The 14,914-nt window shown below is 41.0% G+C and overlaps 1 protein-coding gene across 2 annotated transcripts in view; it reads left to right on the top strand.

The window, feature by feature from the left end:
* The window catches only part of ttn.2 (titin, tandem duplicate 2), a 413,561-nt gene that overhangs the window by 302,663 nt on the left and 95,984 nt on the right, over nt 1–14,914 (top strand). For both annotated transcript variants that reach the window (XM_070875791.1, XM_070875789.1), the window contains 18 exons: nt 82–187; nt 301–497; nt 600–905; nt 1,014–1,292; nt 1,405–1,704; nt 1,816–2,118; nt 2,291–2,665; nt 2,782–3,084; nt 3,280–3,579; nt 3,679–3,975; nt 4,067–4,351; nt 4,437–4,730; nt 4,816–5,115; nt 5,259–5,567; nt 5,691–5,881; nt 5,988–6,417; nt 6,708–7,016; nt 7,104–7,252. In XM_070875791.1, the coding sequence (XP_070731892.1) occupies nt 82–187; nt 301–497; nt 600–905; nt 1,014–1,292; nt 1,405–1,704; nt 1,816–2,118; nt 2,291–2,665; nt 2,782–3,084; nt 3,280–3,579; nt 3,679–3,975; nt 4,067–4,351; nt 4,437–4,730; nt 4,816–5,115; nt 5,259–5,567; nt 5,691–5,881; nt 5,988–6,417; nt 6,708–7,016; nt 7,104–7,252 (5,033 nt within the window). The remainder of the gene's footprint in view (nt 1–81; nt 188–300; nt 498–599; nt 906–1,013; nt 1,293–1,404; nt 1,705–1,815; nt 2,119–2,290; nt 2,666–2,781; nt 3,085–3,279; nt 3,580–3,678; nt 3,976–4,066; nt 4,352–4,436; nt 4,731–4,815; nt 5,116–5,258; nt 5,568–5,690; nt 5,882–5,987; nt 6,418–6,707; nt 7,017–7,103; nt 7,253–14,914) is intronic.

Raw genomic sequence — 14,914 nt, 5'->3', positions numbered from 1 at the left:
ATTGTTATGTCTCTAGTCCCAGTGTATAATTGCTTCGTTAGATTCTTTTTATCTCACATATATATTTTGATTTCTCTCCAGCAACTCCTGGCCCACCTTATGCTCTTACAGTCGTTGATGTAACCAAGAGACACGTTGAACTGAAATGGGAGGCTCCCAAAAATGATGGTGGAAGACCAATACAGAGGTCATTTTCGTCCTTTTTTAATTGAGTGCATTTTCTTACCATCATAATGGATGTTTTTTTTTATAATATTACTATATATATTTACTAATGAATGATACTGAATGTTTACATAGGTATGTAATTGAAAAGAAAGAGAAATTAGGAACTCGCTGGGTTAAAGCTGGAAAGACTGCAGGACCAGAATGCAATTATAGAGTCACTGATGTAATTGAGGGCACTGATGTACAATTCCAAGTCCGTGCTGAAAATGAAGCTGGCTGTGGGCATCCAAGTGAAGCAACTGATATACTTACAATTGAAGATCCAACTAGTGCGTAGAAACTGAAATTAAAAATATTATAAAATGTGAATTCCCTTTAGATTTTGAAAACAAATAGCATATAATATTGAATATGATATTGTTTATGTCTAGGTCCTCCATCTCCTCCTCTTGAATTACATGTGACAGATGCAAACAGAGATCACATTTCTATTGAATGGAAACCACCAGATAAAAATGGTGGTAGCCCTATTATTGGCTATCATATTGAAATTTGCGAAGCAGGAACAGAGAAGTGGATGAGAATTAATTCTCGTCCAGTAAAGGAACTGAAATATAAAGCAGAAGAAGGCATTATCCCGGATAAGGAGTATATCCTGAGAGTCAGGGCTGTTAATGCCATTGGAGCAAGTGATCCATCCGAAATTTCAGAAATTGTTGTGGCAAAGGATTCTGACTGTAAGAACCACTTTCTTTTGGAATGCTCTTTCTCAATCAGAAATTGTAATTCTGCTAATAATAGTATTACATTTTGCATACTACTTAAAACAATATTTATTTTAATAGGTAACCCAAGCATCGAAGTACAGACTCAAGATATAATTGTTGTGGAGGGTGAGAAATTGAAAATCGATGTACCCTTTAGAGCTGTACCAGTACCAACTGTTTCATGGTATAAGAATGGAAAGGAACTGAAAGCTGATGACAGAGTGACTATGAAGAGTGATTATGCCAGAACATCCCTTGAGATTACCAACAGTGTTCATGCTGATGCTGGTGTCTACACTGTTACCTTGGAGAACAAACTGGGTTCAACGACAGGCACCATCAATGTTAAAGTCATAGGTAATAATCTGAAATGAAATGGAGAGGATTTCTTTAATGTAATTAATTTCTTATCTGAAAAAATAGTTTATTTTCAGTTTGAATTAATATGCTTTCATTTGTTTTAATTAAGGGTTGCCTGGTCAGTGTAAAGATATCAAAGCAAGTGATGTCACCAAAAGTTCTTGCAAGATAACCTGGGATCCTCCAGACTATGATGGTGGCAGCCCAATTTTGCATTATATTCTTCAACGTCGGGAGTCTGGTAGAAGAACATATACACCAGTAATGTCTGGTGAAAATAAACTGAGCTGGCCAGTAAAAGATCTTATTCCAAATGGTGAATACTATTTCCGTGTAAAGGCTGTTAACAAAATTGGTGGTGGTGAATACACTGAGCTTCGCAACCCAGTTATCGCAGAGGATCAAAAGCGTAAGTATTTCAGAAAAAAAAATTAATCACCAATTGATATATATCTACTTAGCATGTAATCATTGTAATATTTTGAATACTATTACATTTATGTTTTTAATTTTCCCTCAGAACGCCCTGATCCGCCAATTGATCTTGAGGTCCAGGATCCAACGTCAAAGTCAGCAACACTCACATGGAAACCGCCTCTTTATGATGGTGGCTGTAAGATCATGGGCTATATCATAGAAAAGATAGCTAAAGGAAGTGACAAATGGGAGAGATGCAATGAGTACTTGGTTCCTGTTCTGTCTTATACCGTAAAGAATCTTGAGGAAGGAAATGAATACCAGTTCCGTGCACGTGCTGAGAATGTTGCTGGAATTAGTGATCCTTCAAGAATAACTCTAGGAGTCAAAGCTTTAGACCCAGTTGGTGAGTATTCTTTTTCATGTGAAGCTCAGAAAAATCATTAAATGGGTCAAAACTTAATTCCTTCATTTTTATAAATTACCAGCTGAGGAAACAATTTACAACAATGTTAAGGTTGAACAGTTCAGTAATAATAAGTCAATTTTATTTACAATTACTCTGCTTTTGTGCACAGATCCACCAAAGGTCTTCCTCAGCGGAAACCTTCAGTATGGATTAAATGTCAGAAGGGGTGATGAGATTGATCTTCTAGCCCGTATTTCTGGTTCTCCTTATCCAACTGTGAAATGGCTTCGAAACGATGAAGTAATCAGACCTGAAGAAATCAAAAAGAGAGAAATGAAATTAGTACTAGTTAAGAAGAAGGAAATTGTAGAGGAGGAGCCTTTCTCTCTCAGTTTACCAGAACGTTTAACGGTTGACAACAGCAGAACAGGAGAGTCTCAAATTATGGTTCGGGATTCCATCAGAAAAGACTTTGGAAAATTTACTATCAAAGTAGAAAATGAACATGGTGTTGCCCATGCCAGTTGTGAAGTAACTGTCCTAGGTAAGATTCTTTCATAGATATTACAATAATATTTTTTTGAGAAGCTGCTAATATATACAAATATTTACAGTTGTTACTATTCACATAATTTATGAATTTTGTATCCGGCCTTCCAGACATACCTGGCCCACCTATCAACTTCATATTTGAGGAAGTCAGAAAAGATTCTGTCATCTGTAAATGGGATCCTCCTTTGGATAATGGTGGAAGTGAGATTCTAAACTATATCTTGGAGAAGAAAGATAATTCCAAAGCTGAAATCAGTTGGATTACTGTCACAACAACTCTTAGACAATGCAAATATCATGTGACTAAACTTATTGAAGGAAAAGAATACATTTTCCGTGTGGCAGCAGAAAATAAATTTGGTCCTGGGCCACCATGTGTCACAAAGCCACTCACTGCCAAAAATCCATTCGGTAAGCTTTTACTTTTCTTTCTCAAAATCATCATCATATAAGATACACCACTTAAATGTTCTGTTAAAATGTTATTTGTTATAGAATTACCTCAGTGATATTATGTAGCTTCCAACTTTTTCTAACAATGTTATTTGATATTGGTTTGTTGTTACTAGTATTGCAATTTACTTATCCTTGTCATTCCTGATTTAGATCCTCCTGAGGCACCTGATAAACCTGAAGTGGAGGATGTTACTAGCAATAGTATGGTTGTTACATGGAAAGAACCAAAAGACAACGGTAGTCCTATTTTAGGCTACTGGATTGAAAGAAAAGAAATTAACAGCACGCACTGGACTCGAGTTAATAGAAGCTCACTAAATGCTCTAGAAGTGCGGGCTGAAGGCCTCATGGAGGGATTAACATACATATTCAGAGTCTCTGCAGAAAATGCAGCTGGTCCTGGAAAATGCAGTTTACCTTCAGATCCCAAGATAGCACGGGACCCAGTTTGTAAGTACTGGCTTAACATTAGCTGCTATACTAAAAAGCACAAAAATTGTATGCACCTCTTATTCATTTGACAATTAATATATTTTTTTTCTGTTTAAGTGCCACCTGGGCCACCAATACCAAGAATCTTTGATACATCTGCAACATCAATAGATGTAGAGTGGGATCCTCCCATCTACGATGGTGGTGGTGACATCATTGGTTATAATGTTGACAAGCAACTTGCAAAATCAAAGGAATGGTCACGCTGCACAGAAAAACTAGTTAAAGACCTCAAGTTCACAGTCTGTGGGGTTAGAGAAGATGCAGATTATATAATTCGTGTGGTGGCAGTCAATAATGCTGGAGAAGGAGCTCCTGGTCAGACTGACGTTGTAACCGTAAGGGAACCAAAAGGTATTAAGAATTGTGCAATTACTTCATAATAGGTTTATGCTTTTTGATTTTCTTTCTGTTTTTATTCATAAAAACACATCTTGTTTTACAGAGCCTCCAGTAGTAGAGTTTGATGTCAGTGTAATAGCAGGTGTTCTAAAACAAGCTGGAGAAACCATTCGACTTCCTGCCACTGTAACAGGCCGACCAACTCCAGAAATTAAATGGATCAAGGAAGAAGGAAAACTTGATGAAAATCTTGTTGTTATCGAAACAGTTGGTACTAAGACAGAGTTAATTATACAGAATTCACAAAGAAGTGATTTTGGCAGATACATAGTCACTGGTACAAATAGCAGTGGCTCCAAATCTGCATGGACCCGAGTAGATGTCGTAGGTAAGACACATACTAAAGAAACAAAAGTAAATTAATTTGGTGTTCGACATCAATATCTTTTCAACATCTACACCTTTTCTTTCAGATGTGCCTGGCCCTATACTGGATCTAAAACCTGTAGTTGTTACAAGAAAGATGATATTACTTAACTGGTCTGAACCCATAGATGATGGTGGTAGTGATATCACTGGCTATCTTATTGAAAAAAAGGATGCAAAAATGCATTCTTGGAGACAACCAATGGAGACAGAAAAATCCAAATGTGACATTGTTGGTCTTCTTGAAGGACAGGAATACCTATTCCGTATTTGTGCCAAAAATAAGTATGGCTGTGGCCCTTCCGATGTACTTGGACCTATAGCTGCAGTTGATCCCCTAAGTAAGATATAAAGAAAACAGGAGAATTAAATCATTTCTGTTCATTAATGTTACATGTTTGAATTGAAAATGTATTTTAATTATAGGTCCACCAACTTCGCCTGAGAAGTTTACATATACAGAGAGAACAAAGTCAACAGTCACACTTACGTGGAAACCTCCACGAAATGATGGTGGTCGTCCCATTTTAGGATACATTATTGAAAAGAAAAGGCATGACCAGCCTGAGTTTGAGAGAGTTAACCAACAGCTTTGTCCAGATACAACTTTTGTGGTTGATAATCTACAAGACCTACACATGCATGACTTCCGTGTCAGAGCTGTCAATGAAATTGGAGAAAGCGAACCAACTATTACGATTAATGTAATAGTACAAGATGATGAAGGTACATGCAGTCAATAGTTATGTCCTGTGCTATTGACCTGTAACTGAATTATCATGTTGAAAATATAATACATTTTTTTCAAATTTCCATACATTTTTCTTTAACGCTTTTGTTCTTGTTTGATTTTCTTATTTTCCTAACAGTGCCTCCAACTGTGAAACTGCTGCTGAAAGTTAGGAAAGACGTTATAGCTGTTAAAGTTGGTGAACCAATTGAAATTCCAGCTGAGGTGGAAGGCCTTCCTTTTCCCAAAATTGAATGGAGTAAAGGGGAGACTGTAGTGGAAAAATCAACTGACCGACAGAAAATAGATACTGAAGTAGTATCAAGAACTAATGCAATGACTAAGTTTAGTATTCCTGCAACTGTTAGAAAGGACACAGATACTTACACTATTACTGTTTCAAACCGCCTAGGGTCAGCCTCCCAGTCTGTGGATGTTAATATTCTAGGTGAGATAACAAACCAATTGCAACAAAGAATTTGAGAAAATGTTATGAGGCTTGTATAACAATGTCCCAAAAGGTGACTATTTTATTTAAATATTGATCTAATTTGCACTGTTTTAACTTCAGATAAACCTTCACCACCAAGAAATCTTAAAGTTTCTGACATCAAAGCTGAATCCTGCTACCTGACTTGGGATGCCCCTGAGGACAATGGTGGCAGTGAAATAAGTAATTATATTATTGACAAGCGTGATGCAAGCAAGAAGAAATCTGAATGGGAGGAGATCACAAACGTTATTATTGAAAGACGATATGGCGTAATGTTTCTTTTTCATATTATTGCATTAGCTTTATGTTTTTCAACAACTTCTTACTACAGTTTAGCAAATTTTATATGTGTAACCAAAGTTTTCTTATTTTTAGGTATGGAAACTGATAACTGATGGAGAATATCAATTTAGAGTTAGAGCACAGAACAAATATGGAATTAGCGATGACTGTATGTCTGATAAAGTGACAATAAAAGACCCATTTGGCCTCCCAGGACCACCAAGTAAACCAAAAGTGTCTGATGTTTCAAGGTCTGATATGCTTGTATCTTGGGAACCTCCATTGGACAATGGTGGTGCTACAATCACAGGTTACTATATAGAGAAGAGGGAACTGGGCGGTGTGTATTGGTCACGCGTCAGCAGAGCTCCACTGACAAAGCCAGCTGTAAAAGGCTTAAACTTCACTGTCCTCCGCTTGATAGAAGGTGTTGAATATCAGTTCAGAGCCATGGCTATAAATGCTGCTGGAATTGGACCTCCTAGTGAGCCTTCAGATCCTGTTTTGGCAGCTGATCCTATAAGTAAGTTTCATTAAATCCATAGATATCAGTTATATATTTCTGCTTCTTAGTTGAAGAAACAACTTCAAACTTTTATTAAGATAACATTTTGCTAAAATAATCCACATACAATCATAAATGAGACAGTAATACTTGAATTAATGTAAACAAGATAAGGTCTACAACATTGTAAAATATATTTTATGTTTTATTACTTTTAAAGAAAACCAATAGTATTGAGGCATATTCAAGCCTACTACAAAAAATGGAGAAAATCAACATAAGTATGAAATGTTCTTTTTTCCCCCTAGATCCACCAGGTGCTCCATCCTGTCCTGAAGTCACTGACAAAACTAAGAATACCATGGCACTTGCATGGAAATGCCCAGAAAAAGATGGTCATAGCCCAATCCAAGGTTATATTGTTGAGATGCAGGAAGAGGGCTCATCTGATTGGACAAGAGCATCAGAGCCAAATAAACTAGTTTCTAACTGTGAATATGTGGTGCCCAACTTGCAGGCACTCAAGAAGTACAGGTTCAGGGTTAAAGCTGTTAATGCTGCAGGAGAATCTGAACCAAGTTTATCAACTTCAGAAATAATAATGAAAGAAACTCTAGGTACGTACCTCTAGATTTAGTAGTTAAGAGTATTAGAATATACTTTATACGGGTTATAACCAACATATTTTTCTTCATAATTTATAGAGGAACCAGATATTACATTGGAACTTGGTGCACAAGATTTCCTCAGTTGCCGTGCTGGTGCACCTTTGAGAATTCCAGCTATTGTAACGGGTCGTCCTATTCCAAAGATTAATTGGGAGTTTGAAGGACAAGCTAAGACAGTGATGAAGGTATGAAATATTTTAATCATATGTAGGCATGTATAGTCACCCATGTCCCCAGGAAGGAATCCTCAAAGCCATCCCAATTCAATTGGGCATGCGAGATTGAGGATGACCACACTTGCTTGGGTGCACTCTATAGTGAAGTTCATTTGGCAGCTGTGATAAGACTGAACAACATACCTTGACAATCAAGGGACTACATTTTGTGTGGTGTTTTCTGACTATAAATGAGTTGCATTTTGTTGCTGAGGCTGGTGTAGCTAATTTAGACTTTTGTTTCATGCGGCTTGTACTTTTAAGGCCTTTTGAAAACTCATGTACACTACATCAATTGTGTTACCTCATCAAAAAACTATTAAGTTGGTTAAACATGATTTCCCTTTAACAAATCCGTGCTGGCTTTCCTTAATTAATCTACACCTATCCAAGTGACTGTTAATTTTGTCCCTGATTACTGTTTCTAAAAGCTTCCCCACTACGGAGGTTAAACTGACTGGCCTGTAGTTGCTGGGTTTATCTTTACACCCTTTTTTAAACAAATTTGCAATTCTCCGGTCCTCTAGCACCACCCCCCGTATTTAAGGAGCATTGGAATATTATGGCCAGCACCTCTGAGATTTCTGCTCTCAATTCTCTCAGCATCCTAGGATGCATCCCATCCGCTCCTGTTGATTTATCTATTTTAAGTACAGCCAGCCTTTCTAACATCTCTTTATCAATTTTTATCCTAACAAGTGTCTCCACTACCTCCTCCTTCACTGTGTCTATGGCAGCATCCTCTTTCTTGGTGAAGACAGATGTAATGTACTCGTTTAGTACATTTGCCTCCATGCATCGATCTCCTTTTTAGTTCCTAATTGGCCCCACCCCTCCTCTTACTACCCTTTTACTACTTATGTGCCTATAGAAGACTTTTGGATTACCTTTTATGTTGGCTGGTATTCTATAGATAGGCATTTCTGCGGCCGCAAACGAGACTCCAAGATGGTATGTTGCCTCCCTGGTGCAAGGGTCAAAGATGTCTCAGAGCAGCTGCAGCGTATTCTGGAGTGGGACGGTAAACAGCCATCTGTCGTGGTACATATAGGTACCAACAATATATGTACAAAACGGGATGAGGTCCTACAAGCTGAGCTTAGGGAGCTAGGAGTTAAATTAAAAAGTAGGACCTCAAAGGTAGTAATCTCAGGATTGCTACCAGTGCCACGTGCTAGTCAGACTAGGAATGGCACAAGAGCTAAGATGAATACGTGGCTTGAGGAGAGGTGCAGGAGGGAGGGATTCAAATTCCTGGGACATTGGAACCGGTTCCGGGGGAGGGGGGACCAGTACAAACTGGGCGGTCTGCACCTGGGCAGGATCGGAACCAATGTCCTGTGGGGAATGTTTGCTAGTGCTGTTGGGGAGGGGTGAAACTAATATGGCAGGGGGATGGGAACCTATGCAGGGAAACAGAGGGAAGTAAAATGGGGGCAGAAGCAAAAGATAGAAAGAAGAAAAGTAAAAGTGGAGGGCAGAGAAACCCAAGGCAAAAAGCAAAAAGGGCCACATTACAGCAAAATTCTAAAGGGACAAAGTGTGTTAAAAAGACAAGCCTGAAGGTTTTGTGCCTCAATCAAGGAGTATTTGTAATAAGATGGATGAATTAACTATGCAGGCAGCTATTAACGAATATGATATAATTGGGATTACGGAGACATGGCTCCAGGGTGACCAAGGCTGGGAACTCAACATCCAGGGGTATTCAACATTCAGGAAGGATAGACAGAAAGGAAAAGGAGGTGGGGTAACGTTGCTGGTTAAAGAGGAAATTAACGCAATAGTAAGGAAGGACATTAGCTTGGATGATGTGGAATCTGTATGGGTAGAGCTGCGGAATACCAAAAGGGCAGAAAACGCTAGTGAGAGTTGTACACAGACCCGCCAAACAGTAGGAGTGAGGTTGGGGACAGCATCAAACAAGAAATTAGGGATGCATGCAATAAAGGTACAGGAGTTATCATGGGCGACTTTAATCTACATATAGATTGGGCTAACCAAACTGGTAGCAATACGGTCGAGGAGGATTTCCTGGAGTGTATTAGGGATGGTTTTCTAGACCAATATGTCGAGGAACCAACTAGAGGGCTGGCCATCCTAGACTGGTGATGTGCAATGAGAAAGGACGAATTAGCAATCTTGTTGTGCGTGGCCCCTTGGGGAAGAGTGACCATAATATGGTAAAATTCTTTATTAAGATGGAGAGTGACACAGTTAATTCAGAAACTAGGGTCCTGAACTTAAGGAAAGGTAACTTCAATGGTATGAGACGTGAATTGGCTAGAATAGACTGGAGAATGATACTTAAAGGGTTGATGGTGGATAGGCAATGGCAGACATTTAAAGATCACATGGATGAACTTCAACAATTGTACATCCCTTTCTGGAGTAAAAACAAAATGGGGAAGGTGGCTCAACTATGGCTAACAAGGGAAATTAAGGGTAGTGTTAAATCCAAGGAAGAGGCATATAAATTGGCCAGAAAAAGCAGTAAACCTGAGGACTGGGAGAAATTTAGAATTCAGCAGAGGAAGACAAAGGGTTTAATTAGGAGAGCGAAAATAGAGTATGAGAGGAAGCTTGCTGGAAACATAAAAACTGACTGCAAAAGCTTCTATAGATGTGTGAAGACAAATGTAGGTCCCTTGCAGTCAGAATCAGGTGAATTTATAATGGGGAACAAAGAAATAGCAGACCAATTGAAAATACTTTGGTTCTGTCTTCACGAAGGAAGACACATATGACCTTCCGGAAATACTAGGGGCCGAGGGTTTAGCGAGAAAGAGGAACTGAAGGAAATCCTTATTAGTCAGGAAATTGTGTTCGGGAAATTGATGGGATTGAAGGCCAATAAATTCCCAGGGCTTGATAGCCTGCACCCCAGAGTATTTAAGGAAGTGGTCCAAGAAATAGTGGATGCATTGGTGATCATTTTCCAACAGTCTATCAACTCTGGATCAGTTCCTATGGACTGGAGGGTAGGTAATGTAACACCACTTTTTAAAAAAGGAGAGAGAAAATGGGGAATTATAGACCAGTTAGCCTGACATCAGTAGTGGGGAAAATGTTGGAATCAATTATTAAAGATGAAATAGCAGCGCATTTGGAAAGCAGTGACAGGCTCAGTCCAAATCAGCATGGATTTATGAAAGGGAAATCATGCTTGACAAATCTAGAATTTTTTAAGGATGTAACTAGTAGAATGGACAAGGGAGAACCAGTGGATGTGGTGTATTTGGACTTTCAAAAGGCTTTTGACAAGGTCCCGCACAAGAGATTAGTGTGCAAAATTAAAGCTTACATGGTATTGGCGGTAATGTATTGATCTGGATAGAGAACTGTTTGGCAGACAAGAAGCAGAGAGTAGGGTTTCTTCTCAGAATGGGAGGCAGTGACTAGTGAGGTGCCGCAGGGCTCAGTGCTGGGACCCCAGCTATTTACAATATATAATCAATGACATAGATGAAGGAATTGAGTGTAATATCTCCAAGTTTGCAGATGACACTAAGCTGGGTGGCGGTGTGAGCTGTGAGGAGGATGCTAAGAGGCTGCAGGGTGACTTGGACAGGTTAGGTGAGTGGGCAAATGCATGGCAGATGCAGTATAATGTGGATAAATGTGAGGTTATCTACTTTGGTGGCAAAAACATGAAGGCAGAATATTATCTGAATGGTGGCAGATTAGGAAAAGGGGAGGTGCAACGAGAACTGGGTGTCATGGTACATCAGTCATTGAAAGTTGGCATGCAGGTATAGCAGGTTGTGAAGAAGGCAAATGGTATGTTGGCCTTCTTAGGTAGGGGATTTGTGTATAGGAGCAGGGAGGTCTTACTGCAGCTGTACAGGGCCTTGGTGAGGCCTCACCTGGAATATTGTGTTCAGTTTTGGTCTCCTAATCTGAGGAAGGACGTTCTTGCTATTGAGGGAGTGCAGCGAAGATTCACCAGACTGATTCACGGGATGGTGAGAGTGGATCGACTGGGCCTGTATTCACTGGAGTTTAGAAGAATGAGAGGGGGGATCTCATAGAAACATATAAAATTTTGATGGGACTGGACAGATTAGATGCAGGAAGAATGTTCCCGATGTTGGGGAAGTCGAGAACCAGGGGTCACAGTCTAAGGATAAGGGGTAGGCCATTTAGGACCGTGATGAGGAGAAACTTCTTCACTCAGAGATTTGTTAACCTCTCTACAGTGGAGAGTTGTTGATGCCAGTTCATTAGATATATTCAAGAGGTAGTTAGATATGGCCCTGACAATTGACGGGATCAAGGGGTATGGAGAGAGAGCAGGAAAGGGGTACTGAGATGAATGATCAGCCATGATCTTATTGAATGGTGGTGCAGGCTCGAAGGGCCGAATGGCCTACTCCTGCACCTGTTTTCTTTGTTTCTATGTTTCTATTCTCATAGCCTCTCTTTGCCTCTCTTTTCTTTTTCACTTCTCCTCTCACCTTTCTATATATAGCCTGATTCTCAGATGTATTTGCAACCTGACATCTGTCATACGCGCTCTTTTTCTGCTTCATCATATTCTCTATCTATTTTGTTATCCAGAGAGCCCTGACTTTCGTTGTCTTGCCTTTCCCCCTCGTGGGAATGTACCTCAACTGTACCCCTTTAAGACAGCCCATTGTTCCATTATAGTTTTGCCTGACAAGCATTGATTCCAGTTTACCTGGACCAGATCATCCCACTGAAATTGGCCTTCCCCCAGTTAAACATTTTTACTCTAGATTGCTCCTTGTCTTTTTGCATAGCTAATCTAAACCTTATGATACTATGATCATTGTTCCCTAAATGTTCACCTACTGACATTGTTCACCCTTGACCTACCTCATTCCCCAGAACCAGATCCAGCAATGCCTCCTCCCTTGTCGGGCTGGAAACATACTGATCAAGAAAGTTCACCTGAACAAACTTGAGAAATTCTTCCCCCTCTCTGCCCTTTACACTATTACTATCCTAGTCTATATTCGGATAGCTGAAGTCCCCCATTATTACTGCTCTATAGTTCTTGCACCTCTCTGTAATTTCTCTGCATATTTGCTCCTCCATATCTTTCCCACTATTTGGTGATCTGTAGAATACACCTCGTAATGTAATGGCACCTCTATTATTTCTTAACTGTAGCCATATAGATTCTGCCCTTGATCCCTCCAGGACATCCTACCTTTCAAGCACTGTAACATTCTCCTTAAACAATACTGCCACACCACCTCCTATCTTTCCTGAACACCTTATAACCAGGAATATATAAAATCCAATCCTGCCCTTTTTTGAGCCAGGTCTCAGTTATTGCCACAACATCATATTCCCATGTGGCTATTTGTGTCTACAGTTCACTTACGTTGTTTACTATCTTCGTGCATTCACATGCATGCACTGTAAACCTATCTTAGACCATCCTGTATTCTCTCTTAGTCTGACCCCACCCAATACCTCACTATTTCCTACTTTAGTGCTCCCTATCTCTCCCAAATCTTTGTGCACCTTGTTTCTCCTTTCTAATGCTGCATCTTGTTGCCCATCCCCCTGCCAAATTAGTTTAAATCCTCCAATTATTGGAAGAAAAATTAGACAGGCTCTGTCTGTTAAAGGTGTGCGATCCTCCCCAGCCCAATTCTTCTATTTTAAAGTGCATCCTAGGCTCCATAATATGCCACCAAGCACATTGAGCAACATTTCTCCATCTCAGTTGTACAATTGCAGACAACAGCTATGTCTTGCCAGGTGCTTTTTCTGTGGATATTTCTTGCTACTTATTGAAAATCAGATACAGGTCACAGTACTGGAGCAACAGATGGTGTTACATGTATTCGATTCGGGTACTAAGGCTATGTTGCATGCAATCCTGCTCCACCATATTTATGGCTGTACCTATGCTGGAAACTACTACAATAGCTTTTCTATTTATTTTTTATTTTGCAAGTCAAGTGGAGAGTTTATTAAAGAGTTTGAGGGCAAATTAGCACATATGATTAAAGCCAAAGCACCTAGGGGCCGACTTTCGTCGCTGTCCTGCCCGCAGTCGCCGAGGTCCCGCTGGACATGGTCGTTTTCTGGGTGATTCCTCCAGAACCACCCATCTGCCATCGAGGTTCCACCCAGCAGGAAACTGGTGGGGAAGGGTTCTGCCCATGTCACGCCATCCCGCCCACCCATGCCAGATGTCTGTAAACGGCTATTTTGATGCTTTTTCCTGGTCTCCCATCGACCTGCCGCCCGCCAGAAGGACCGCTCTGGAAAGCAGGTCTGAGCTGGGCCGCAGATGGCCAGCACTCGCAGCTTGGGTGGGAAGGAGGGAGACAGCAGTGGAGTGCAATGGGCCAGCACTCGCACGTCGGCTGGGAGGGAATGCTGGTGGCCATCACATCACGGCAACCAGTCGGATTCGGCACCAAATCAGTGGGACTGCTGGAAAGAAGTTAGGTCAATGTTGCATCACTTTATTGCTGATGGTGGTATTTAAATTGGATCTTAAAACCGAATGAAATGTCTCTAAGCTAATGGAAGCTTTTTTGGTGTATCTTGCTGAAAGTCCTTCATTGAGAAGGCCAATGGCGAAGGGAAAATTATTATGAATGACTGAAAAGTGTTCATCATCTCACATTTTGTACATCCAAGCTGATTCATTAATTGTCTCGCACAATGGACTGCAATGCAACTGATGACCATGTCATCTCAGGGGTGGCACTCCTCCATGTTTGGCCTCAGAACAAGAGGGTTGAAGTGCAAACCTTAAGGTCTGCCCTGCAACTTGGTAAACTAGAGTAATTGAATGGCAGCCTTCCTACATTCATTGTCGCCTTGCGATGGCCTGATGACAGGACCCATTATACACTGCAGTCAGATGTGGATGGGAAGATATTCCTGATGAGATAGATGACCTGAGGGACAGATGTGTGTTTCGCGCAACGCACCACACATGACGTTAAAATGACACACGCACAAACAGAGGGTCAGCAATGTGAGTGTACTTACAAGTGCACAATGACAGACGTTATATAACATTATGACATATACATACATTTACACGAGGAAGCAACACCCACCCCTCTATCCGGCACCACCACCTCTCTTTCCCCCCCCCCCCGCCCCCACCAACACCCTTGCAGCGATGCCCGATTTCCTCTTCCTCCCCATGCCTACATGATGGAGTGGCCCACCCTTGCCCCTCACTGCCTCTGGTTGAGGAGGTTGTGCAGGAGGGCAGCGGGATGTGTGCAGACGTGTGCGTATCGGTGAGAACATAGGGCACAGGACCGAAGGTGCTGGGATCTCCTGCTACTCCGCATCTGTCTACCTTGAGGGTGTGGGGTTGGGGGCTTGCACCACGCGTGCAGAAGCCATCTCCTGCCTTATGGCCTCAACGCTTTCTGTTATGCGCCCCAACACTGTGAAGTGGCCCTCCATCCTTTGATCATGCTGCTGGGTGAATGTGGCAATGCAGGCAGCTATCCCAGCCATGGTCTACAGCATCTTGCGAACTACCTCCACTCCGGTGGTTGATAGCTGAACCATCTGGTTCATGAGAGCGAGCCATGCTGCATCCGCAGATGGTTGCTCGCTGCTGCTGGTTGGTGGTGCCTTGCTTCCCTTTGAGCCACGGCCTCTGCGCTTGCTTGA

This window comes from Pristiophorus japonicus, chromosome 3, assembly GCF_044704955.1.
Source record: "Pristiophorus japonicus isolate sPriJap1 chromosome 3, sPriJap1.hap1, whole genome shotgun sequence".
Taxonomy (NCBI): domain Eukaryota; kingdom Metazoa; phylum Chordata; class Chondrichthyes; family Pristiophoridae; genus Pristiophorus; species Pristiophorus japonicus.
This window is presented reverse-complemented; position numbering and strand designations above follow the sequence as displayed.